Source organism: Trachymyrmex septentrionalis, unplaced genomic scaffold, assembly GCF_001594115.1.
Source record: "Trachymyrmex septentrionalis isolate Tsep2-gDNA-1 unplaced genomic scaffold, Tsep1.0 scaffold123, whole genome shotgun sequence".
NCBI lineage: Eukaryota > Metazoa > Arthropoda > Insecta > Hymenoptera > Formicidae > Trachymyrmex > Trachymyrmex septentrionalis.
Window position 1 is genome coordinate 274,139 of NW_017304363.1, and position 26,238 is coordinate 300,376.

General features: G+C 30.0%; 5 protein-coding genes across 5 annotated transcripts; 2 read left to right on the forward strand and 3 right to left on the reverse strand.

Moving 5' to 3' along the window:
• Positions 1 to 1,149: 1,149 nt before the first annotated feature.
• Positions 1,150 to 2,909, forward strand: LOC108755459 (cytochrome P450 9e2-like). The gene has a single exon (XM_018498473.1). The coding sequence runs from the start codon at positions 1,221 to 1,223 to the stop codon at positions 2,781 to 2,783; it is 1,563 nt and encodes a 520-aa protein (XP_018353975.1). The 5' UTR covers positions 1,150 to 1,220; the 3' UTR covers positions 2,784 to 2,909.
• Positions 2,910 to 6,127: 3,218 nt separating this feature from the next.
• LOC108755480 (cytochrome P450 9e2-like) lies at positions 6,128 to 7,669 on the forward strand. The gene has a single exon (XM_018498513.1). It carries the CDS (start codon positions 6,128 to 6,130, stop codon positions 7,667 to 7,669), a length of 1,542 nt encoding a protein of 513 aa, XP_018354015.1.
• A 4,467-nt stretch (positions 7,670 to 12,136) lies between these two features.
• On the reverse strand, positions 12,137 to 14,171 carry LOC108755473 (cytochrome P450 9e2-like). The gene has a single exon (XM_018498500.1). The coding sequence runs from the start codon at positions 14,008 to 14,010 to the stop codon at positions 12,457 to 12,459; it is 1,554 nt and encodes a 517-aa protein (XP_018354002.1). The 5' UTR covers positions 14,011 to 14,171; the 3' UTR covers positions 12,137 to 12,456.
• A 3,128-nt stretch (positions 14,172 to 17,299) lies between these two features.
• On the reverse strand, positions 17,300 to 19,543 carry LOC108755466 (cytochrome P450 9e2-like). The gene is made up of 2 exons (XM_018498486.1): positions 17,788 to 19,543; positions 17,300 to 17,437 (listed from the first exon to the last, which is right to left on the reverse strand). Exon 1 carries the CDS (start codon positions 19,341 to 19,343, stop codon positions 17,790 to 17,792), a length of 1,554 nt encoding a protein of 517 aa, XP_018353988.1. The 5' UTR covers positions 19,344 to 19,543; the 3' UTR covers positions 17,300 to 17,437; positions 17,788 to 17,789.
• A 915-nt stretch (positions 19,544 to 20,458) lies between these two features.
• On the reverse strand, positions 20,459 to 22,458 carry LOC108755390 (cytochrome P450 9e2-like). The gene has a single exon (XM_018498345.1). The coding sequence runs from the start codon at positions 22,275 to 22,277 to the stop codon at positions 20,709 to 20,711; it is 1,569 nt and encodes a 522-aa protein (XP_018353847.1). The 5' UTR covers positions 22,278 to 22,458; the 3' UTR covers positions 20,459 to 20,708.
• Between the last annotated feature and the right edge of the window lie 3,780 nt (positions 22,459 to 26,238).

Sequence of the window (26,238 nt, forward strand, 5' to 3'; positions counted from 1 at the left end):
TTTGTAGTCTAATAGATTTTATTTTATTATCCCTTTTTTGTTTTTCCAAGGAAATAAGAATGAACCGATAAAAAAGGAGTATATGGTGGTTCCTTATGTCACAGGTATCTCAGAAGTAGTAACATCTTTTATAAATAGATCCACAACTACAATAAGTTTTCGAAGTTTCAATAACTTTTGTTAGTAGATTTATAGCTCAAAAAGATAAAACAGAATTGTACAATAACAATCATGTAATTTATAAAATTAAACTGCAAAAATTGTAATAGTTCATACGTAACACAAACAAAAAAAGAAATACGTAACCAGAAATAAAAAACACGCCGATAACATAAAATTAAATTCATTAAGCATTCAGTCATTAGAGAACATATTCTAGAGACAAATCACACTTTTGATTGGGCAGGGGTAAAAGTTACACATTGAATATAATTACAATAAAAGATTAATTATAGAAATGATTTACATAAAAGAACAGGAGAATGAGGCAAATTGTAAAAAAGATACTGAAATGCTTGATGGATATTATTTTAATATGAAATCTCACAATGTAACCAATAGCGAATGCTTTACGTATACTATAGCTTTTCTTATATAATAAGTATGAATCACTGTTATCTCAGTTATCCTTGGAAATCGTATGTTATTAGAACTCTGTTTAATTGTTAAAATATTAAATGTTAAAGAACCTGTTATACACCATAGATGTAAGTTCTCGTTATATAAATGTCACAATTTTATTAACTTCTTTTATGTAATTTACTGATTAGTTTAATCGCATTAATATAGTAAAATACTCATCTTTTTTACTATATTGCAACACTTATGACTTAACGAGAATCTCGCTATTAAACGAGCAGTTCGTTATATAAAGAAATTCGAAAAATTGACGTATGCAATTTTATTACTGATGATACATGGTGTGTATCAAGAAATTCTCTTACAATCGAGAAAGAGAACAAACATCAGGATCTGAATTCTAATATAGAATAAGATCTATAATTGAGATTGTTTAAGTTACGTGATATTAGTTCCCACTTTCGCTTTCCGTCCGCGATAATAGTAATCACATATCATATCTTACGTAAAGAGATCAACGCATCAGTTATATAAAAGGAAATAATCTTTCAACTGCAACAGTCATCGGTGTACTCGTGATCTAGCAACATCGAAACAGAACGATTACCGTGCTATATTGATACGTCAATCTCACAATCATCATGGACACTTGGATATTGTTGTCTCTCTTAACTGGTGCCATCGCTATTTATTATTATTTTTTCAAAAACTTAAAATTTTTTGAGAAACATGGAATTACACATATACCACCATGGCCTATTGTGGGTAATATGGGACCAGTTTTTTTACGCCAGAGATCGATAGCTGAAAATATTCAAAAAGTCTACTACCTAAATAAAGATGCTAAATACGTCGGTTTTTTTGACGGTATGAATCCAATCGTGATGATTCGCGATCCTGATCTCATCAAAGCCATCGGCGTTAAGAATTTTGAGACGTTCCCTGATCATCGCGCTTTCGTCGATGAAGTTAACGATCCTCTGTTTGGCAAGAATTTGTTTTCGCTTCGTGGTGAAAAGTGGCGAGACGTGAGGACTTTATTAAGTCCGGCTTTTACTTCTAGTAAAATGAAAACCATGTTTAAATTGATGTCCGATTGTGCCGCCAATTTTACTGACTACCTTGCCAATTTACCTGAGGACAAAAATATTATGGAAATGAAGAACTCCTTTACTAGATACACAAATGATGTAATTGCAACTTGCGCATTTGGTATCAGCGTCGATTCTATGAGGAATCCTAACAACGAGTTCTATGTTTATGGAAAAGAAGCTACGACTTTCAACACTCTGCGCACTATAAAATTTTACTTAGCTAGAAGTATGCCATTGATTACTAAAATGTTGGGTATTAAATTTGTTAGCAATAACGTAGGTGAATTTTTCAAAGACCTCGTAAGAAACACGATACACACCAGAGACGTAAAAAATATCGTACGACCGGATATGCTGCAATTGATGATGGAGACCAGAGGAAAAAGAGGACCTGGAAAGGAACTGACTATCGAGGATATGACTGCGCAAGCGTTTATTTTCTTTTTTGGCGGTTTCGATACTGTCTCTTCCTTGATGTGCTTCGCTGTTCACGAAATTGCCGTGAATCCAGACGTACAGGCAAAACTGCGCGATGAGGTAGATGAGGTTCTCAAGACAAACAACGGGGATCTAACCTATGAAGCATTAAACGGAATGCAGTATTTGGATGCGGTGATCAATGAGGCTCTTAGGAAATGGCCAATAGCTGCTTTTCTAGACAGGATAAATGTGGAAGATTTTGAGTTACCTCCAGCATTGCCAGGAGATAAACCTTTCCTTTTAAAGAAAGGAATGAACGTTTGGTTCCCTGTTTACGGTCTACATCGGGATCCAAAATATTTCGAGAGACCGGACGAGTTTGATCCCGAACGCTTTCTGGATGAAAATAAGAAAGACATAAATTCAGCCGCATATCTTCCATTTGGACTTGGACCAAGAATGTGCATAGGTAATAGGTTTGCGTTATTAGAGACCAAAGTCATGTTATTCCATTTATTATCTCGTTGCGAATTAAAAATGTGCGCAAAAACTTCGCATCCGTTGCAATTGAGCACGTCAAATTTCGCTATGCTAGCAGAAGGAGGATTCTGGTTAAAGATTCAAGCGAGAGACGATATTAGTGTATCCTCTAATGTTGTTAATGATAGTACGTCTAATGGTCATATTTAAATTCAAAAGAATTGTGAAAAAATTTTGCATTTATAGATATAAATCCGATGTAATATCATTTAACCTTATTAAAGAGAAATAACACTTAACTGATTTAGATACATGCGCGTAAATAGTTTTATTTTAAATAAAGTTCTCATTAAAATAATCGAATCAATCACAGAGCAATAATGTTTCCATTTGCTGATAATTTTATTTTTTTTTATCATTAACGTTTCATGGAAATTGAATGTAATATTAACTCTTAATCTGTTTATTTATCATTTCCATTGTTTGATATTATCAATGAATAATTGATGTAATGAAATTTTTATGCATTAATTTTTAAATGTATAAATTTCGATGTCAGAATGAAATTTAAATTATCTTAAATATAATACGAGTTATAATATTACGATGAAATTTTTTAGGAAACAAAAAAATTTTTATATAATTATTAAAATACGGAGGAATATTGTTGGAAAGTTATGTAATGCATTAAAAAATTGTGTAGAGATAGTGATATATATATATAGTATATAATATACTATAAATATGTATAATAAAAGAGATAAAACATTATTTTTTATTTAAACATAAGAAGTTATCGATGTTAATAATAATTATATTTTACAGCGATATACAAAGCGAAATATGTTTAAACATAAAATATATGTGTAATAAGTAGATATATAGTTGTTGAGAATACGATCATTATATATAGTAATATTCTTTTTATGTCTATACATAAGAATACAATTTATCAAACGGATTATTAAAGAAGAGGAAAAATATGTTAAATAATCATTATTAATTATAATTTTTTTTTAAAACAATTTTATGTTACCAAAATACAAAAAATAAAAATTATTATTATTATTTACTTTTCCTTACACGTTTTTCGTCTTATAAATCATTAAAAACCATTGTATGAGATACACCTTAATTCTTGAAAATTTTATTGAAATTGTTTTATAAAGAAAAAATATAAACAATAATTTGTTACATGTTTAATTATATTTTAAAACATAATTACATTTTAATTAAAAGAAATGTGTCTTATAATATCTTTCTTATAATATAATCAATAGATACACATATGTATACTTGATTATACGTAAATTACAATATCTTTTTCTTCATAAATTTCTAAATATACTTACAAAAATTATAGAACTTAACACACTTTGTCACAATTAGAGATTGATTGGATACGAAATAGATTGGCAGAATGTGAATGTATTAGATAGAAAAAGGTTTTTAAGAAAAAGATTAGTTTCAGAAATGATACACATAAAGCTACAATACAATGAAATTAATCTACGGACACAAAATTTTTTTCATCATGAATACATTTTAATTTTCAATCAGTTCGAACAATCATATGTTTTTAGAACTCACAATCATTGTAATATATATTTTTATGAAGAATTATATATTTATTATTGTATTTTAACCTTTACTAACATGTTATTCAATGCCTAATATCAGAAGTCTGTATACGCTGACAAAGACACATGTCTAACGAGAATTTAAAAATGTTTGTGGTCACAATATTTGAAACGGAATGAAGTTGTACTTTCCTCATTAGAACTGGTGAGTTATTAAGAATTAGTAAAAATCTCATAGAACTAAATAAAACAACTTCGTACATATAAATCTTACTAGTCTAAAAACTGAGAAAGAGAAAGATTCACAAAATTGAAATGTTGGAACACTCAAGTGAGACAACACTTCTCGATGAGAACGTGTTGTCATTCTTTAATTTTTATATTTTTTAATTTTAATTTTTAATGAATGTATTTATTATTTTGAAGATGATTGAAAAAATACAGCCGAAACTTTGACAATTGTTTATGATAATTGTATAAACTGAATAATAATTAATTAAATAATATACTACTAATAATCATGTAATAACTCTCATTTGCTCGTGTTTTATATACATTATTATTGTTATAAAACTTACGATCTTTGTGCACTTCAGCATATAGAAACCTTATTTTTAACTTCATTCATTGAAAGCAATTCTTATCAAGCAATCGAGTTAATTGAATGATTGTCCGAATGATGTATTCTCATTTACATGATGAAAATCAAGGTCAAAATGATTTCACTCATGATAGAATCAAAGATGTGGATAGAGAAAAATGGATATCATAGAGTTGTTTAAAATTGAGATTGTTACAAAAATTAGCAAAAATCATTGATAATAATCTATATATATTTACTATTAATAACATTTTTAAATAAAAAAGCTGTTATGTATTTTATTAGCACACATATGTTGTTATGCGTTACGTAGTTCGTTCACAATTACTTGCAATTAATTTATTATATTTATACTTTGACATAATATATAATATGTATAACGTACCTACGTGAATTTCATTAGATTATACGATCTACGAAACGTTGCACAATTATTCTACGTAATTTATTATTTGAATAAAGTTGATAAATAAGTATTTGTATTGACATTAGGAGTACACGGAAAGAATTTGTTTTTTAATTTATCCTGAAAATATGGTAGTTGTGGAACAATACAATATTTTAAAATTTTTATCATGCATTTTAATAAAATTAATCAAACTTATTTTATATTTTATTACAGTTTTATTAATGAAGGAGAAAAATTTACATAAAATTCTTCGAAATATAATGTTGTCCCAGGATTACATATTTTCAGAGTGGATTCAAAGAAAAAATTCTTTCCGTGTAGGAATAATAATTTTTCAATATTAAACGAAAGCCTGCGTTGCATGTAGTTGCATCAGATTTACTTTTCATCTTGTTCGATTTTATATTATCAAATGTTAATTTCAATAAAAAATATTTTTGATCGAATATATACCATTTTATGTATTATTTTGGAATAATGTGACAGTAATAACATTAAATGCAAAAATTTACGTATATGCATTAGTATTTTTAATTGCAAATTGAATATGAGATCATGAGCTTCTTATTTGTCTTCTACTGTTACATAAGCATTTAATTTTACATATCTCTATATGTTTACATAACAACTAGAGTATACGATAAATAGCTGTTAGATGTTATTATATTAATTTTGCATATTACAGAAATTTTATTAATAAATTAAGAGAATTATCTAAGATTAATCAATTTGCACCGAACAAAGTATAGAGTAATCATAATTGATCTTATATAAGGTCAGCTTGAAAACTTTTGCATCATTCCAAGTAAGATTCCTGGTATATTACGAGATAAGAACTGATATATTACGAGATAGGAACGAGGTACGAACAGTTGTCTGCAACGACTCGCGTTGGCAGTATCACTAGCACTCTTTAACTAATTTAAATTTTATTAAACATTTACAAAAATCATAAAGAGCTTTTATGATTGCAAATAAGTTTGTCATGGAATATTGGCCTATACTGTTATCGATACTGATCAGTGTGATCAGCATTTATTATCTTTTTAGAAATTTTAATTTCTTTAAAAGACATGGCGTGATACACGTACCGCCTGTTCCAATATTCGGATCCATGACATCGGTTATATTTGGTCGAATGTCATTCTTCGATTTTATCCTCAAGATATACCATTTCAATCCAGACGCAAAGTATTTTGGGATCTACGTCACGACAAATCCAATCTTCTTGCTTCGTGATCCGGAACTCATTAAGACTATCCTTGTTAAGAATTTCGACGCATTTCCAAATCGTCGTGGTTTTAACGAATTGAATCAACCTTTACTTGCGAAAAATTTGTTTTCTCTTCGCGGAGAAAGATGGCGGAACGTAAGAACTCTGTTGAGTCCTTCTTTTACATCCAGCAAAATGAAAATGATGTTCACGTTGATGTCGGAATGTGCTGTGAATTTTACTAAATTTCTGTCGACATTGCCAGCGGATAAAAGTGATATGAACATGAAAGATGTTTTCTCTAAATATACGAATGATGTCATCGCCACGTGTGCTTTCGGAATCAAGGTCGACTCTATGAAAGATCCAACGAACAAGTTTTATGTTTACGGCAAGGAAGCGACTAGCTTCTTGGGGAGTAGCAGTCTGAAATTTATTTTTCTTAGAACTTTTCCAAATCTCGGACGAATTCTCAATTTAAAGCTTATAAACGATTACGTATTAAACTTCTTCAAGGATATTATAAAGACTACAATTGCCACTCGTGATACGGAACACATTACACGCCCGGATATGTTACAGTTAATGATGGATATCAGAGGTGAAGAAAGTCGTAGAGAACTAGACATCGATGACATGGTTGCGCAAGCGTTCGTCTTTTTCTTTGGTGGCTTCGATACAAGTTCAACCGCGATGTCCTTCGTAGCTCACGAAATCGCAGCTAATCCAGAAGTTCAAAACAAATTACAACAAGAAATCGACAAGGTTTTGGAGGAATCGAACGGAAAAGTGTCTTACGAAGTCATTAATCGGCTCGAATATTTAGATGCGGTGATAAACGAGACTCTCAGATTATATCCACCAGTTACTTTCTTAGAAAGAATGTGCGAGAAAACTTATGAATTACCACCCGCATTGCCAGATGAAAAACCTTTTATTATGAAGAAGGGTATGACTTTTTGGATTCCGATTTTCGCAATTCATCGTGATAAAAAGTATTATGATGATCCGGAAAAATTTGATCCAGAAAGATTTTTGAACAACAAGATGCACAATTCTTTGTGTTATATGCCGTTCGGATTAGGACCAAGAATGTGCATAGCTAACAGGTTTGCTTTGCTGGAAGTTAAAATCTTGCTGTTTCATTTATTAGCACGATGTGAGCTGAAACCTTCCATGAAAACTACATCCCCAATAAAATTCGGTAAAACTCTGTTAATGATGCCGGAAAATGGATTTTGGTTGAACATTCAGCGTAGAAAAGATACACATCCTGTGCTAGAGTCTATATAGTAATGGATAGTTAAGTTTTACAAAACATTTCAAATAGTAACAATATAGCTATTATAAAAAAAATTACATTTATAATAAAAATTATTTGTTTGTAATAGAAATTGGCATGTGTCTTCTGAACGTACATTTTATATGTATGTAATAATAATAAATTTAAGATATTTTGAAGTTATTTTTGTCGCGAATATTAATAATTAATATTGAAAGTGCTGAAATATAATTTAATGCTAAATTGTAACAATTTCTATAGGATTATATTAATTTTCTTCATACAATATTTTTTATAATTCATTGATATATAGATTTTGTAAAAACAAAAAAAAGGAAAATGATGAGAATAAATACACTTAGTGTAGATATATTTATTATTAAATAACAGCATAATACTTTATATAAAATATACACATTGAGCAATTCTGGACTTTCTTAACTTAATTAATTTTCTAAATAATAAATTCTTATAAAAATTTTATAATAACTATCTCTATGTCTATAATATTTATAAATATTACTCTTTCTTACTTTTAACTTTGCGAAATGATTAATTATCATAATTTATCTTCCGCTGGAAATTTGCAATATATATAATACTTACAAACTACATATTTTTAAAAAATAACTATGTATGTGTTTAAATAACCATGCATGCATTTTTTTTACATTAAATGATTCATCTCATTATTCTGTGCGTGAAAGTATTCAGATATAGTTAATTACTAAAAAATAAAGTTTAATAGATAAAGATACCAGATTTATAATTCGATTAGATCCAGAAGAGCTATTAAACGATGCTACAAAAATATATTTCTATTTAATGGTTTTGCCTAAGGAAACTTTCAATCAGTATCTCATAATAAAACTATTACAGTTTTAGTCAATTTAACCAAAGCCACTTTTTTGATATGATAGTGCGGGTTCGATATGATAGTGTTCTTTTAAAATTGTTAAAAATAAATAAAATACAATCCAATTTTTATGATAAAAATTTGTTGTTGAAAGTTTTCATAAATATGTAAGAATTTTTTTTAGATTTTTATATAATATCGGAATAATATAAAAATTTGCACTGCAGTTCGACGACTCAGATTGCGGATAAATAAAGTTTTATATTGCCAATGGAGAGTTAATTTATTCTTTTGTAGTTTTGTTATAACGTAATTTTTATGATTATATATTACAATAATTTTAATTTAACCATTATATGAGTATCTTTCTTTATTTAAAAGAAAGATTTTTTATTTTATCATATTAATGTACATATGTATTCAGTACATGTTTTATTTAAATAGACAAAATAACAGGTTATTATTACATATTTTATATGCGTTTTAATTAGAATCGTTGAATTTACGAGAGTTATAACTAGTATTTATTATTGTTATATATAAGGCCGACGTACAATCGATCACATTTTTTATACCTGCCTGTAATTACTTTTGTAATTATATCTGTAAAATAATTTATATGCTGTGTTACATATGTATGTTAATAATTGCAAATGACAAATTATTGTGCGTTGAGCCATACAGTTCTAACAACGTAGCAATTTTAATGAAAGCGAGATTGTAAAAAGAAGATTTGAATTATATAGCTCATTAAATACTTAGAAATAAAATTGTAGAACTAGTATTCTCTTGAATAACCAGGAATAAATAAAATATTGTATATTAAAAGATAAAAAATTTAACGATAAAATTTAACGATAAAAAAAATTTAACGATAAAATTTTAGAGATAAATTTCTGTATTAAATCTGTATTAATAATAATAAGTATGATAAATCGATTTAATCGTTGAACTTTTCAGTTTTAATATTTGGTAGAATGCATATTTTTTTACAGTACAAGTAAATAGCATAGTGTGAGGAACTCCGAAAATAATTGTAAGAGTGTTTTTGCCACTTACCTTGTTCAATTTCTTCGTAGCGAGACAATACATCGTTTCGAGCTACCCTTATGATCTCTACTTCATCAATTCTTGGCCCTTCTCCAACACGCGGTCCCTTTCCAACGGCAGTAAGTGAATTAGATTAGAAGGGGTACTTTTATCGAGTCAGAGAATACTTTTTCGAACACGTATCTCGGAAAGCTGATAATAACTATTTTTATCAGAATAATCGCGCTACAAACTATTTATGTATATCAAATTTTTTATTTAACTTATAAAATATTTTTTTATGAAAAAGACATAAGACCACTTATTAAATAATTTATATACTGTTACTTTTTGTAATTAGTCTTCCTTTTAATTGCGTATCTCTTTTAACATATTTAGATTATACACTGTTTAAAAAAATATTATTTTCTTTACTACATATTTTATTGTTTTCTGACTAGTTTACGAGATATAAATGTAGACATTTTTTACTCTTTTCAACTGTTATCTTGCTCATTAGAATGCAGTAGATATCATGTAGAACTCGACTAATGATAATTAAGTGGCTCAGTGTCGGTCACTAATTATCTAAATTACAAGGACTTCCCGTAGCAGCGAAGGATAACTGCGTCTAATGATCGAGTAGATCAATTGCAACAAAGTGTCCAGTTGGTTCAATAGCAACGGCGCGTCACGCAAGCATCTTATTTGATAGAAACTGGTTTGTCTGTCGAAGACCACGAGTCGCGATTCCTTTAGCAATGGTCGCCGAGGGAATATACGCTCTTCCGACCGCTCATTAAAGCGGCATTCACAAGCTCGTATCGTGTCTCTGGAAACGCCCAATCACGTAGCCGAATACATTATACAACTGTTATATCCGCCATGCAACTGCATGAGAGAACGTGCAACCAATGCAGATCCTCTTTGGTCAATGCAAGATTCTGTCGCAGACATGACACGCAGAATCGACAATCGGTATTCGTTACAATACTAAATCTGAACTGTTTCATGGAATATATCTTTATACATTAAAAAAAATCTATAATTGTATTCTTTCTCATTTTTATCTTTCATCTCTCATTTTTTTTCCTTTTAATACTTATAATATCCTTATTTCTTTGTTCATACATATATTAATTACAGTTAATAATATATTTAATATAACTATATTTATAGATATAAATGAAGCAATTAAAATAATGTATATGTACCTACTCAATTTTTATTAAAATTATCATTTGTCGAAATAAGAAGTTTTAGGTATTAAAATAAAACAAATGAATGACATATTTTACAATTAAGAAATTTTTCAGATCAACGTTAATCATACAATAATTATATATACAGAAAATATTTTTAAAAATATTATATACTATAATTATATCTTTTCATTTGACTTATAATTAGAATTAGTTAGACTACAAAATTTATTGTTAGAATATCTGTTGCTAAAGTAATTATTATATAGATGCTTTTACATCACATTCAGAAACCATTCTTAGTTTTTATATATTAAAAATTTTTTAAATTATTATTAAAAATTATTATACTTATTTTAAAAATGTTAGCAACATTGAATTAACAACATTTTCATTTCAAATAACAAAATAAATTTATCACATATTGTTTAGTCTAAACCGAAAGATAGATAAACAGAGTTAAAATCATCAGAGTTATCTTATCTCAGTTTACTGTGAAATCGTTCAGAATCGAATTTTGCGATTTTTAAAGTGTGATTTTTAAAGTCATCTTAAAGTCATATTATGAATTCATATTATAAGATGTTTGTTCTTTTTTATAGTAAAGGTTTTTCAAAAGATCAGATCATAATTTAAAACTTTTACGTATACTTATATGCTCTGTTTAATACTACTTATACGTTTTGAGTTTTGTTGATTACAGTATATTCTAAGAACTTTTATTTCGTAAATTGCCTCGTAACAATGTTTGAATCTTTCATGTATTGTTGATTTTGTTTTAAAACTTATCTGGGATATCACGGTTGATGATAGTTTTGTGAACCTTAATCAATGTCGAGTTGTTATCAAAAACAATTAAGAAAAAAATAAATGTTTGCAACATTATATCTTCGATAGCGAATTTTTTTCTTCTTTTTTATTTTCGCTCTTTATTGTCAGCTACAATATATTTTCAATGAAACGATATATCATCAAATTTAATAAAATATATCACATGTATAGGTAAATATACCAGGGATATTAGTTTTGATTCTTTTCTACTGTAATATTGTAACATATATAACACATAAAAACTTGCAAACACTTTTTCGCAAATCAAATTATTTTTAGCACGATTTTCTGAGCATTATTTTCAAATACGCATTTAATCCAATTAAACAACAGACATATTATTCAAGAATATATACTACATGCTATAAATTAGCGAATTACTGTTGTAGTTTCTAAAATTAATATTAACACAATATGATAACAATAATTAACTTTCCTAACTAATATTGCCTGTTTTTTTAAATATATATGAGTATACATATATACAATATCAGTTTTTAGTTTTTATATGTATGTATAACGATATAATTTTTTTTTCTTGATTATACTTGTACAATAATCTGTCTTAAAAATTTTCCTTTTTAGTCAGTATTATGGGGTACTAATGAAAACTAAGAAGATAGTTTAATTTAATTATAAAGGACCCCGCAAAACATACGGAACATGAGCCCCGGCGATTTTTTTGGCAGAATTTGATATACAATAATTCAAAAAACTGTTATTATTTTACCCATTTTGTGCCATGGAGACTTTTGATTAGGACGATCAGGACTACAACATATTACAAATTCAGCCAAATTAGCCGGGAGCCATTTCCCATATGTTTTGTGCGGAGTTTTTTTAAAGATTTGATTACAAATTAATTTCCTTCTTTTTACATCTAATCTGTCCCATTGATATTATTAGCTGTAATAGAGTAATGTGTATTTTTCCTCGGCATTACACTCAACCAGAAACCACCTTCAGGTTTCATAAAGAAACTATTCTTAGTAATCTTGATCGGTACCGATGTCTTCTCGCAAGGTTTTAAATCACAACGTGCTAGCAATTGAAAGAGTAGAACCTTCGTCTCCAGCAATGCGAATCTGTTACCTATGCACATCCTGGGACCAAGACCAAAAGGAAGGTAGGCTCCGCAGTTGAGACTGTCCTTCTTCCGTTCACCAAGAAACCGCTCAGGATCAAACTTCTCCGGGTCTTTAAAATATTTAGAATCACGATGAAGTCCATAAACCGGTACCCATATGCCGTGTCCTTTCTTTATAGTAAAAGGTTTTATTCCTGGCAATGGCGGTGGTAGCTCGAAGTCTTTTAAGCATAATCTGTCCAACATTACAGCAACCGGATACATTCTCAAAGCCTCATTAATTATAGCATCCAGATATTCCATGCTATTAACCGCTTCATAAGTTGCTTGTCCATTCGTATCTTCCAAGACTTGGTCAATTTCATTTTGAAGTCTTTTATGTATGTTCTGATTTATCGCAATTTCGTGAGCAGCAAAACACATTAACGTTGAAGTACTTTCGAAACCTCCAAAGAAGAAAATAAATGCCTGTGATACCATATCATCGATAGTTAATTCTGCCTTGCCATCTTTACTTCTGCTCTCCATCATCAATTGTAACATGTCTGGACGAACAATACCATTTTCATCTCTAACTTTTATAGTGGTTTTTACAAGCTCTCGAAAAAAATTCGCTATTTCTTCACGAACGAACGTTATTTTAAATATTCGTGCAAGCCAGGGCAAACTTCTAAGTATGTACATCTTTAAAAAAATTAAATTTCCTGTGAAATTAGTTGCTTCCGTGCCGTACACATAGAAATCGTTTTTTCGATTTCTCATAGAATCTACTTTAACGCCAAAAGCGCAAGTAGCGATTACGTCATTTGTAAATCTTGTGAAAACATCTTTTATTTCCATTATCCTTTCCTCTGGTGATAATTGTGCCAAATAACTGCCAAAGTCGACACCGCAATTGAACATCAGTTTATACATACTTTTCATTTTACTGGATGTGAAAGCCGGGCTTAATATAGATCGTATCTCACGCCATCTCTCTCCGCGAAGGGCGGCGAGGTTTTTTCCAAAAACTGGATCTTGATTTTCATCAACGAAACTAATATGATCCATGAACATGTCAAAATGTTTCAATGTCACGGATTTAATAAGTTCAGGATCGCGAAGCATTATAATTGGATTTTTCACATCATACAAGCCGATGTACTTGGCGTCGGGATATAAGTTGTATACCGATTTGATAAAGTCAGGTATTGATTCACGACGGAGGAAAGTTGATTTCATACTTCCTACTATGGGAAGAGGCTTCACATGCGGTATTCCATGTTTTTTGAAATAATTTAAATCTTTGAAGAGAAGATAATAAAGACTTAGAATACCTGCTATCAATAAAACGATTATGTATATCATGATGTTAAAAAAAAATTGTGTTTACACAGTGCACATACACACACACACACACACTCACAACACTGAACTTGAAGAATGTAATGAGCAGCCTCCTAGACTAATCTGTTATTTGAATTTACAGTATATGGCGCTATTAAAATGCCTGATGTTACTCGTCGGAGACTGACTGTCAATTACTACTCACACGCATAACATTTCTCTTATATACGACGTATGTGGTATCGTGCGGGGGAACTATGATAGTGTGCTAGGATTTTACATACAGCTTTAATTCATCTTGATATATATAGTCTGAATATTACAAAATGTAATGAAATAATCAAATACATAAGTATGTTTAGATTTATCTTTTCTTTGTCAGTAATTGTTTTGTATAATAATAATTTTTCTTTATAGAGATAATATATATTATGGAGTATTTCTCTACTGATTCAGTAGCTTGTATTTTAAGATACAGAATATTTAAGTAGAGCAAAGCGAGCTTAAATTAATATTAAAAGTAAAAATGGCATAAACACAAATAAAAAGCTTAACACAATTTTTAAAAAATTTTAGTTGAGCTAGTATTATGAGTAAAATAGTTCATAATATGCTAATGTAATGTACATACATTTTTATGTGATTCGTCAATTGTTTGCAATAAATTAATTATTGATAATATCATATATACATATAATATTTTTACAATTTTGTGCTTTATATATAATATATTTTATCTTAAAAATATGGAGAATTATGAAAATACTTTTCAAAAAATTCTACAATGTATAATAGGAAAATTTTAAGTAATTATAATAGCAATAATTTTGCGCAATTGATTTTATATATATAAAAAGAAGATTTACGTCGTAAGTTAGCAATTAATCAATGATCATGACGTACACACACAAGATGATAAGTAACACTTGATCTTTAATACTTTTCATATCGTCTTTTTTTATCATTTTCTAGTGAAATATAATAACACTGTTTTTATTGTTCAGAGAATATTTTTATATAAAAATATTGTGATTTTCTGAAACAAAGAAACAACGTACAAAGAAATCGGGATAAGAAAATATCAGAATAATAATTAGATAAACTGATATTTATTCAAATTATAATTTTTACATTTAACTGCAACTGTCATAATAAATTATAAAACTACAAATATCAAATGCAACTACGTCACACACTCACACACTCACATACATATATACTTATAACATACGCCCCCCTTCCCCGTTCTTCTTTTTTTTATATTTTTTTTTATCTTATTAGTTAATAATACTTAAACATGTTTTCTGCGTTTCTTGCGATAATCATATCGTTTTAGCATTACAATATTAAGATACAAGTATTAATGATTCAGCAATTTTAGTTTGTTGAATCTTATGCAGTATAAACATTTTCTTATCGAAAAGTCAAGAATAACTAACCTTACGTCATTATTATTTTATTTCATTATTTTTTACTTAAAAATTAAATATATAAAATTTGAAATATATAATTCTGTATAAGCTGTATTTCTATTTATCCTAATATGTTTTACAATAGATTTTTTTATTTTGTTGCAGTGGCAAATTATTTATATTTGAATATTAAAGTTTTAATTTCATAAAATTATTATATATAAAGTACTCATATTTAACTAAAACTAAAAACCTGTTATGTTACAAATTATAAATTCTTTTTTTTATTGATACAATATTACAAATTAACAAAATAATAGAAAATTTTCTAATTTTTATTTTTTGATACATTCACAATTATAAATTCTATAGCACAATTAAATTAAACTAAATTTCCTTACAGCTTGACATTTCATTCACAAGATTAACTGTGATATAATGCGTATTTTTTCTGGGTGTCACATTCAACCAGAAATCATCTTAAGATTTCAAAATAAAAGCATTTTGAACTATCTTTATCGGAATCATTGTCTTTTCACAAGGTTTCAATTCGTAACATACTAGCAAGTGAAAAAGCACAATTTTCGTCAGCAACGCGAATCTATTACTTATTTTCTGGAAATTAAACCAAAAGGAAGTTAGGGTCGAGATTGTTTTTCTTGCGCTCACCAAGAAATCGTTCGGAATTAAATTTCTTTGGTTCTTCAAAATATTTAGGATCATAATGAAATCCATAAATTGATATCCATATATCTTGTCCTTTCCTTAGTAAAAGGTTTTATATTAGAGACACTATTATAGTATCGGTAATATGAAATTTTTTATGGATTTCATTATGATCCTAAATATTTTGAAGAACCAAAGAAATTTAATTCCGAACGATTTCTTGGTGAGCGCAAGAAAAACAATCTCGACCCTAACTTCCTTTTTATATATAATCTATTAAATAATACATTATTTGGATATATTTTGAAAGTTTTATTGATGAACAGGTTAAACTGAATAACATAAGGACAAAAAGTCCTTTAACATTTTGTGGATTTTTCAATAATTAATGAAAAGTATAATAATTAGTAAAGTAGAACTATTCTCAATAACATAAAGAATGCTTGCTGTTACTGATGGTTACATATATTGTGTGATATGTAATAATAGTTTACACGATTAAAATTGAACATTGAAGAAAGTAAAAGTATTATTATTTAAATATTAATATAGTATTAATTAATATTTACTAATAATTGAATTATTATTAATTTAACATTACATATCGAGCTATAATTTTTAACTGTTACATTAAATATAATAATCCTTCTCGTATATGTGTGAAGGGATCATATTGATAATATACAATTTACAACGGGTCAAATTATGAAATATTAATTCAATGGAATCAAATAATACATAACACTTAAAGACAGATATTTTATGTATATATAGATACATAAAAAATAGATACAGAAAAATCTCCTTAACTAATTTTTAAAGCTTTTCTTATTCTATATTTTGTACATGATATTTTTATGCTACTCTATACACACACACACACACACACATAAAACTAGATTGTTATGCTATTATATATAACTAGATTTTTTTTCTTAATTATGTACTCGCTTCCCTAAATCATTTTTTATAACATTCTTGTCTACGTAATACATTTTTATATAAATAGCAAATTATGAAAACATTTTTTACAAATTTAAAGATACATAATGAAAATGTATAAACGATTATTATAATAACAATAATTGTATTATATAATAACAATAATTGTAGTTATTTATATTATTTACAAAAAAAGTCGTTATAAATTTATCGATAATAATTTTACAAAATAAAATATAATACTCAATCCATTAATGTTTTTCATGTTGTTTTCTTTTACCATTTTCTTAGAAACTTATATAATATAATTAATATGTTTAATATATCGAAGATTGTTATTTTTTGAACTTACAACAACATTATCATCTTCTTGCCATACAGAAAGAAACGGACCATGTTCATTTGAGTTTTCATTGTTTTCATTTTATCTAAAATTTAAGAAACATTTTTAAATTAAACATGTTAAAACTTATATTTTGGATAGTCATTTTTGTACATGCATTTTATTTAAAAACCACTAGGTATTTCATTGTATCTCTCATACCATAAATATACTTGAATATTAAATTTTTTAATTACGAGGTTTTATAAGTATCATATGTTTTTAAAAACTTAAACAATTTTACAAATCAAAAATTATTTTTCTTTAGATCAGTATCATCTAGACACTATTATTATTTATTAATTACAAAAGTAACAGGAGTGGTTTTTTTTATCGAAAAATGTCTTTTTTATTTAAAATTTTTCAAGTCATAAAAATTTATTAAAATTTTCTTACTTTTAGCGTGTTCCATTTACGAGATTAGTTACAAGAGTGTGATGCGTATCTTTTCTTGGTATCACCTTCAGCCAGAAACCGCCTTCAGGTTTTAAATTGAGGTTGCTCTTAGAGATTTTGATTGGATTTGGCGTCTTCTCGCAGGTTTTTAAATCGCAACGGGCCAGTAATTGAAACAGTATAACCTTTGTCTCCAACAATGCAAATCTGTTACCTATGCACATTCTGGGACCAAGACCAAAAGGAAGGTAGGCTCCGCAGTTGAGATTATCCTTCTTCTGCTCACCAAAAAACCGTTCGGGATCAAACTTCTCCGGCTCCTTAAAGTAATTAGGATCGTGCTGAAGTCCATAAGCCGGTATCCATATGCCTTGTCCTTTCTTTACAACATATGGTTTCAATCCTGGTAATGCTGGCGGCAGCTCAAAATCTTTTGCGCATACTCTATCCATTGCTACAGCAACCGGATACATCCTGAGAGCTTCGTTGATTACAGCATCTAAATATTCCATGCCATTAATCGCTTCGTAAGGTGCTTGTCCATTCGTTTCTTCCAAAACTTGGTCGATTTCCTTTCGAAGCTTGTCTTGTATATCTTGGTTTATTGCGAGTTCATGAGCGGCAAAACTCATTAACGTTGAAGTACTATCGAAACCAGCAAAGAAAAAGACAAATGCTTGTGCTACCATATCATCGGTACTCAATTCTGCTTTGCCCTCTCTACCTCGGGTTTCCATCATCAATTGCAACATATCAGGGCGAACGATACCATTCTCATCCCTGGCTTTTATAGTAGTTTCAACAAGATCTCGGAAAAAATCTGTTATTTTTTGACGAATGATTTTCAAGTTAATTAATCGTGCCAACCTAGGCATGCTTCTAAATATGTAAAACTTTATGAAAGCAGTAGTACCGAAAACTGTCGCTTCTTTGCCGTATATATAGAATTCGTTTTTCGGATTTTTCGTGGAATCAACACTGACACCAAAAGCGCAAGTAGCAATCACGTCGTTAGTGTATCTCGTAAAGACGTCTTTCATTTCCAGTATCCTCTGCTCCGGTGGCAATTGTGCCAAATAATTACCGAAATTGGCACCACATTCCGACATTAGCTTAAACATGTTTTTCATTTTGCTCGATGTAAAGGCTGGACTCAATAAAGATCGTACCTGTCGCCATTTTTCTCCGCGAAGAGCAAAAAGGTTTTTGCCGAATAGTGGATCTTGATTTTCATCTATAAAACTGCGATGATCCGTAAAACTATCGAAGTGTTTTAACGCGATGGATTTGATAAGCTCGGGATCGCGAATCACCACAATTGGAACGTTCATATCAAACATACCAACATACTTGGCTTCAGGATGTAAGTTATAAGTGCTCTTGACTAATCCGGCTAACGATTCAAGATGGAAAAACGTTGGTCCCATATTTCCTACTATCGGAAGAGGTGTCTTATGTGGTATGCCATGTTTTTTGAAATAATTTAAATCTTTGAAGAGAAAATAATAAAGGCCTAAAGCACCTGCTATCACCGACAAAGCAATTATGTATATCATATTGATATATGTATATATCTGTACATATATATCCTTAAATTAGTATACACAATGTAGTTTTGTAGAAATTGAAATAAACTTTTGCACTTTTTCGTAACCAGATTGTTTCTTAAGTACTTTTTTATTGTACTGTTAATAACAAAGACAATTCTAAAGCACAACGTTACACGTCAAAAGCTGACGGCTGACTGTTGCCGCACTGATGCAATCGTTCTAATATAACATCTGATTCGTCATCGCTTGCGCGAGAAACGCAACAATATTTAACCTTGATAGATACTGATGCCTTTATTGTTATTAATGTGATAAATTTGTATAATTAAAATGAATACTCGATTTAGCAGATTATCGTTTATTTAATACTTTCAAATATATTTGCCATGTTAAATATATTCGGTGTGCCTTTTATTTACTATTGATAAATAATATGATTTATAACGATTAATAGATTACAATTTAGTCGTAAATGTAATAGCTATTCCTTATATATTTCTTATCTTAGAATTTATACTTTGTAGGAAGAGTTAAATATGTTAGTATTATTATTAGTATCTTTCTTCAATTCGATTTGAGAGAGAGAGAGAGAGAGAGAGAGAGAGAGAGAGAGAGAGAGAGATATGATTCAAAGTACTTCAGATTCCTTCTGTGAATCGATAGTGATAACTTTATAGGAATACACAATTAATTCTTATTACGTGATCTATGAATTTACAAAATACAAACTTACAAAATTGTATTAGACTAGCTGTTTATTGTCTTGTCGTGACGATTTGAATCAATATATATATAAGTTATAATTTCAGACAAAGTAAATTTCAGACAAAGTAAAAAGATACTGTTCTCGCATCGGTAATTGAAATAGAATAGCAGAATTGCCGTAGAATATTTTGTAAATTTCTACATTCTAATATTTTTGATTATTGTTTGTATTGCATATATATATATATAATATTTATACGTTAGAATAATGTAACATAATGTCTATATGGCAGTAAATATAACGTAAAATACGTTTGTGATTTTTTTTCTATCTCAAAATTTACGAATCAAAATATTACAACAAGAAAGTTTTTGAAAAAGAATTTAAAAGAATATTTGTCATTTATTGTTTTGAGCAGTAGTTTTTTAGATATAAATTGAGTTTAAAACTAGCCAATTATAGATTATTATGAAACGACTACCTGCCCATGAGTTACGCATCGATGATGTTAATGATCGCATGAGCAAGCAACTATTTAATCGTAAACCGTAGTCGTGTCAGTTTCATCTCTAATATATGATATTTTTATTTTCAAGGACATCATGTTGTATCTCTAAATTTGTATGTTTTGAATACTCCTACTGTTCGACAGCCTTACATTTGGATTAGTTTGGAATCGGAAACTGACACGACTGGTTTGTTTCCATAACCGTAGGATGCGCGTTTTCTCTAGGTACAATGCTCAACCAGAAACCGCCTTCCATCCGCATTGAAAATCCGCCTTTCTGAAATTTTACAGATGTCGAAGTTTTCTCGCACGGCTTTAACTGACAACGAGCCAGAAGATGAAATAACATAGTCCTTGTTTCGAGTAACGCGAATCTATTACCGATGCACATTCTCGGACCTAATCCAAATGGATAATAAGCGTTAAAATTGCACTGATCTTCTTCAGCGAAGAATCTCTCAGGTTTGAATTTATCAGGTTCCGGAAAGTATTTAGGATCGTGTTGAAGCGCATAAATTGGGATAAAGAGTGTCGTTCCTTCCTTTACAAGATATGGCTTTACATTTGGTAGTGTAGAAGGCAACTCAAAATCTTTCACGCACATTCTGTCCGTCACTGGTTGTACCGGATACTTTCTGAGAGCCTCATTAATAACGGCATTTAGATATTTCATTCCGTTGATCGCCTCGTAAGATGGTTTACCATTCGTATCTTCCAAAATTTTGTCGATCTCATTTTGCAGTTTCTCTTGAATATCTGGATTGATGGCAATTTCGTATGCCGCGAAACTCATCAGTGTCGAGCTGCTGTCGAAGCCAGCAATAAAAAAAATGAATGCCTGTGATGTTATATTCAAAATGGTCAGTTCTTTCCCAGGTTCTCTTTTGCTTCTGCTATCCATCAATAATTGAATTACGTCTGGCCGAATAATACCTTTCTCTTCTCTGATTCTTATAGTGTCAGCTACCAGATTTACAAAGAATGCATTAGTACGATCATCTATTAATTTAATATTTAATAGACGTATAAGCGACGGCATATGTTGATACATCAAAATTTTTATAAGTGCAAGCATGCCAAAATTTGACGCTTTCTTGCCGAACATGTAAAAATCATTTTCTGGGTTTCTCATCGAATCCACGTCAATACCAAAGGCGCATGAAGCGATCACGTCATTAGAGTATCTTGTGAATATATCTTTCATTTCCATAACGCGTTTGTCTGATGGTACATTCAATAAATATTCCGAAAAGTTCACAGCGCATTCAGATATCAATTGAAACATTGTCCTCATTTTACTAGCTGTAAAAGCAGGACTCAGAAGCGTTCTAATATCACGCCATTTGTCACCGCGAAGAGCAAGCAAATTTGTCCCAAAAAGCGGATCTTGAGTTTCATTACCAAAGAAAAGATGATCCGGAAATGCGTCGAAATGTTTGATAGCGACAGATTTAATCAGTTCAGGATCACGAAGTACTACGATCAATCTTGTGAAATCAAAAGCACCAATATACTTAGCATCGGAATGCACGTTGTACATTTCTTTAATCATATCAGCGAAACTTTTTGGTCGAATAAAAACTTTCCAAATTCTTTCCAACAAGGAATATTCTTTAACATGTGGAATTCCATGCTTCTGAAACACGTTCGAATCTTTGCAGGATGAGTAATAATAAATAGCAAGTATGGCGGCTACTATTGATAAGACTGTTGTCCAGTACTCCATGATAAATGTTTAATCGGAATGCGATTACTCCTTTCGTTCGAGATAAAGTTGAACACCAGTGTCGTGAAAGTTTGTGTCAATATCACTGTTAGCAATTGTGTGAGGCACCCTCAGGTTATAATCCAATGCAATATGTTGAACGTGATTGTTTTATGAAGTCAAAGCGATCTGCTCGCTTGAAATTCTCGCATACGACTGCCCATACCGAGATAGAGTTGTTTGTTATATGGTTCATTGCAATTTCATGACGTCATTTAAGAGAATTATATAAGAGAGAGAGAGAGAGAGAGAGAGAGAGAGAGAGAGAGAGAGAGAGAGAGAGAAATGATACTTTGTTACTTTATAATCCGTAAATGAGAAGATGCATTATATCCATATAGATAAAAATACTTATAATTCGTAAATTATGTTTTTAGTATGTAAAATAGTGACAAAATATTAAAAAATCGATATTAATAAATCAATAAGTAAATAAAACAAATATTGTAGAAGTAATATAGTTTAAAAAAATGTAATGTCGTATCATCGTTAATCAGTAGCATACAGCCGGTACAGCTGATGATGTTTTCTATTATTCGCAATAGCCTTAATGATCTCATATTAGAACGGAAAACTCTCGCGATAGAGTGAGTAACGTATATGTACACATTACGTAATAAATGAACCACATCAAGCATTTGCCATGCGAATCGGAATGCTGTAGAGAAACCAAATTGAGAGCTCGTTTTATTGATACCAGCGTACGACCGATCGAGCATTATTAACACCTCGTGTCTAATCCAGATGGCGTAAATTCTTCGATATAAAAAAGAGATACACTATTTATTCATGATAATTTGTTTCTTTAATCTTAATAATGCAAATTTGAGAAGTTGTTTCGTTTATATCTCAGAATTAATCTGACGGATGTTCTAAACATTGCGAAACAATCTAATATATCTGTTGTATATATAATAGTCGAATTATATGAATTTACCCTCATATGGTATATACTCGTACAGGACCAACATGCAACGATACATAATCATACCTTTGATGCGAACTGACTTACCACATTTGTATACACACACATATGCGCGCGCGCGCGTATGTGTGTTCTCTCTCTCTCTCTCTCTCTCTCTCTCTCTCTCTCTCTCTCTCTCTGTATATATATATATACAAATTCACACAGTAAATTGCGTATTGACAAACTTGCTTTGACTTCCAGTCAAACTATTAACAATTAAACATAATATAAATATTTTACTGCAAATTTAAAAGTTGAAGACTCTTTCTCTTATCATTAAAATGAAACAAATATAATCGTACTATATTTGTTGCACAACAAATGAAACATAATAAATAAAAATTTTTTACGATTAATCGTATTTTTTCACATTGTGCGCGCGCGCGCGTGTGTGTGTGTGTGTACATCATTCTTATAAAAATATCTATATCAAAACAATTTTTATTTTATCTATGAAAAGAAATAATTTCTAATTAATTATAAGAAATAATTTCTCATTAAAATGAAAATTTTGATTTTTCCTTTTTTATTATTAATTTTCCTAATATTCTAAAATATCTCAAAAAGATAAAAAAAATGTATGTATATTTCGAAATTTAACTTACATCTTGATGAGAAACAAGATTTTGATCGAAAGTTTGATCTATCTAGTACGAGAGTAAGCACAAAAGTAAGAAAGAGTAAGAGAAATGAAAAGGGGATGGGAGAATGTACGGGGGAAAGAGAAAGCACAGGAGAGGGTTGGCGGAACAAAATTCATTTGGCCAAATTAAACAGAGTTTAGCAATTTGCGCTTAATCCATTTGTCGGGGATCCGCCGTCCGTCAGTCCGTCCGTCTATCTTTACTTCAACCCTCTCTTTTTCTCTTGCTATTCTCCCCTATCTTTCCTGCGTCCTGTATTCTGCACCCTTCTTCTAACTGTTCGTTCTATATATCTTACTGGTACCTCGATCTCTTCGCCTTTTGAAGCTGCATGTAGGTTTTACTTCAATTTCTTTTTAACAAAAAAAAAAAGAGAGAGAAAGAAAGAAACTTATTCTTATATGTCACAGCTATCTTTTTCACGACGACGTTATTCTATTGAGTTGCATAAACGAACATCCAGATTGTGCACGTATTATATTAATTAGTATGTCGTACGAGACGTCGCGATAAAAAAGCAATAAGCTAAAACATGTTACGCTTTCGTTTATGTATGCGAGACACGACGTTATATGTTTTTTTATTCGCTTAGTATGCAAGCCATTTTTATGCGCATGTTGAGCGCACATCTTGTAAAGAGGAAGATCTAAAATTTATTCTGTATTGAGATAAATTATAAATAATTTCCAATGCAGATAAATTTTTTTCTTAACACATAATTTATTTTTTACCACTGCAATGGGCTGGTATGAAGAAAAAGGTTTACTTAACAGAAGGCAAATTTATTAACGAGATTTAGTTGTGTATATAGAATATAATTCTGACAAAAAAATAAGTAATTAATCTGTGAATTATAATGTGAGTATATTATGTTCACAAATCTTAGCTTTACTGATTTACATTATTGTTATATCCAATATCTCATTTAACATACGTACACATGCACACGCTCACACACACACACACACACACACACACACACACACACACACACACACACACACACACACAGAGCTATTACACCTTAAGCTTTACACCATTCTCTACCGTCTCGCATGTTACAGCACGAACGCTCTTCGGCACTTGGATCTTGTTATCACGGAATTGTTTCCGTCCTCCCTCTGAGCGCCATACCACCGTGCACTGTCGAGCTTCCTCCTTCTTAGACCAGCAAGAACAGCGAATCTTACCTAAGTGTATTGGCAGTTGTGTCCACGTTTTATTTCCATTCAATCGGGTGAACACCTTTAAGATCACTTTTCCGTAAAGTGCTTGGCGTTAGATGTTCCTGATTCCTGATTCTTGGTCCTGTGGCAACCATCCATAGATCCGTTTAATGCAGGTGTTCATTTACCAATCGATAGCGCTGAACTACCGGTGTTTTCAACGTTGTTACGTCTCGCATTTTCTTGTGATGACGTGTGTGTTTCCTATATCAATTTTTATTTGTCAAAGATACTTTTTTCGAATGCCTACAATAATTTCTTTGAATATCATAAACGCCAAAATTCTACGAATAAAAAACTGTATCAATTGTATCAGACATAATGAAATAGATTTTTGTTATCCAAATTGCAAAAAAAAAAAACAAATTAAACTGACAAATCGCGCTCTAATACCGTTACGTATATCACGTACTAATTTCTGTGATATTTTAGAAATAAATTTCTTCTCTTTTATAGATAGATAAAGGTTAATATAGTTTACAAATTAAACAGGCAGTAATCATATTGTCTTTATATGTATTATACGCAGATGGCAAATATTTATAATAATCAGCCGTTTCACAATCATCAATATGCACTGTCTTTTTTTTCATCACTCCAATTGTTTCCGCTGTCAATTCTGCTTTTTACTATTGGTGAAAGTAACAAATGGATAACGCATCTCGTGTTTAAGATTAATAGTTTTAATACTTCGACGACTATATCCATGCTGCTACTAGTAGTTTACTGTGATCAAATTTGAATTCTATGCAGATGAATTGTATAATAAATTGCAAGAATAAAATAACAATGTTACGCCGTATAATTTATTTCATCGTACTTCCGTACGTTACGTTAAAATTCTATTTAACGATTTCGATATTAATACCAGCTCTTTTTTCCGTCAGAGAAAGCATATATAAATCTCAATGATTCGAACGTAAAACTAATGGAATATGAGTGTACCAGTACAAAGTCGGAATGAACTCGAAAGTCGTCGCGCGTATATGGCATACTCACATATCGAGAATTTAAGTATCCGTGAGGAGATGGATACTAAAACACGGATATAAACGCGCGCGACTAAAATAGACGAAGTGAATATT

What these genes read in the sequence shown, in the direction of transcription:
- LOC108755390 (XM_018498345.1), bottom strand. Translation starts at nt 22,277, where the DNA reads ATGGAGTACTGGACAACAGTCTTATCAATAGTAGCCGCCATACTTGCT.
- LOC108755466 (XM_018498486.1), bottom strand. Translation starts at nt 19,343, where the DNA reads ATGATATACATAATTGCTTTGTCGGTGATAGCAGGTGCTTTAGGCCTT.
- LOC108755459 (XM_018498473.1), top strand. Translation starts at nt 1,221, where the DNA reads ATGGACACTTGGATATTGTTGTCTCTCTTAACTGGTGCCATCGCTATT.
- LOC108755473 (XM_018498500.1), bottom strand. Translation starts at nt 14,010, where the DNA reads ATGATATACATAATCGTTTTATTGATAGCAGGTATTCTAAGTCTTTAT.
- LOC108755480 (XM_018498513.1), top strand. Translation starts at nt 6,128, where the DNA reads ATGATTGCAAATAAGTTTGTCATGGAATATTGGCCTATACTGTTATCG.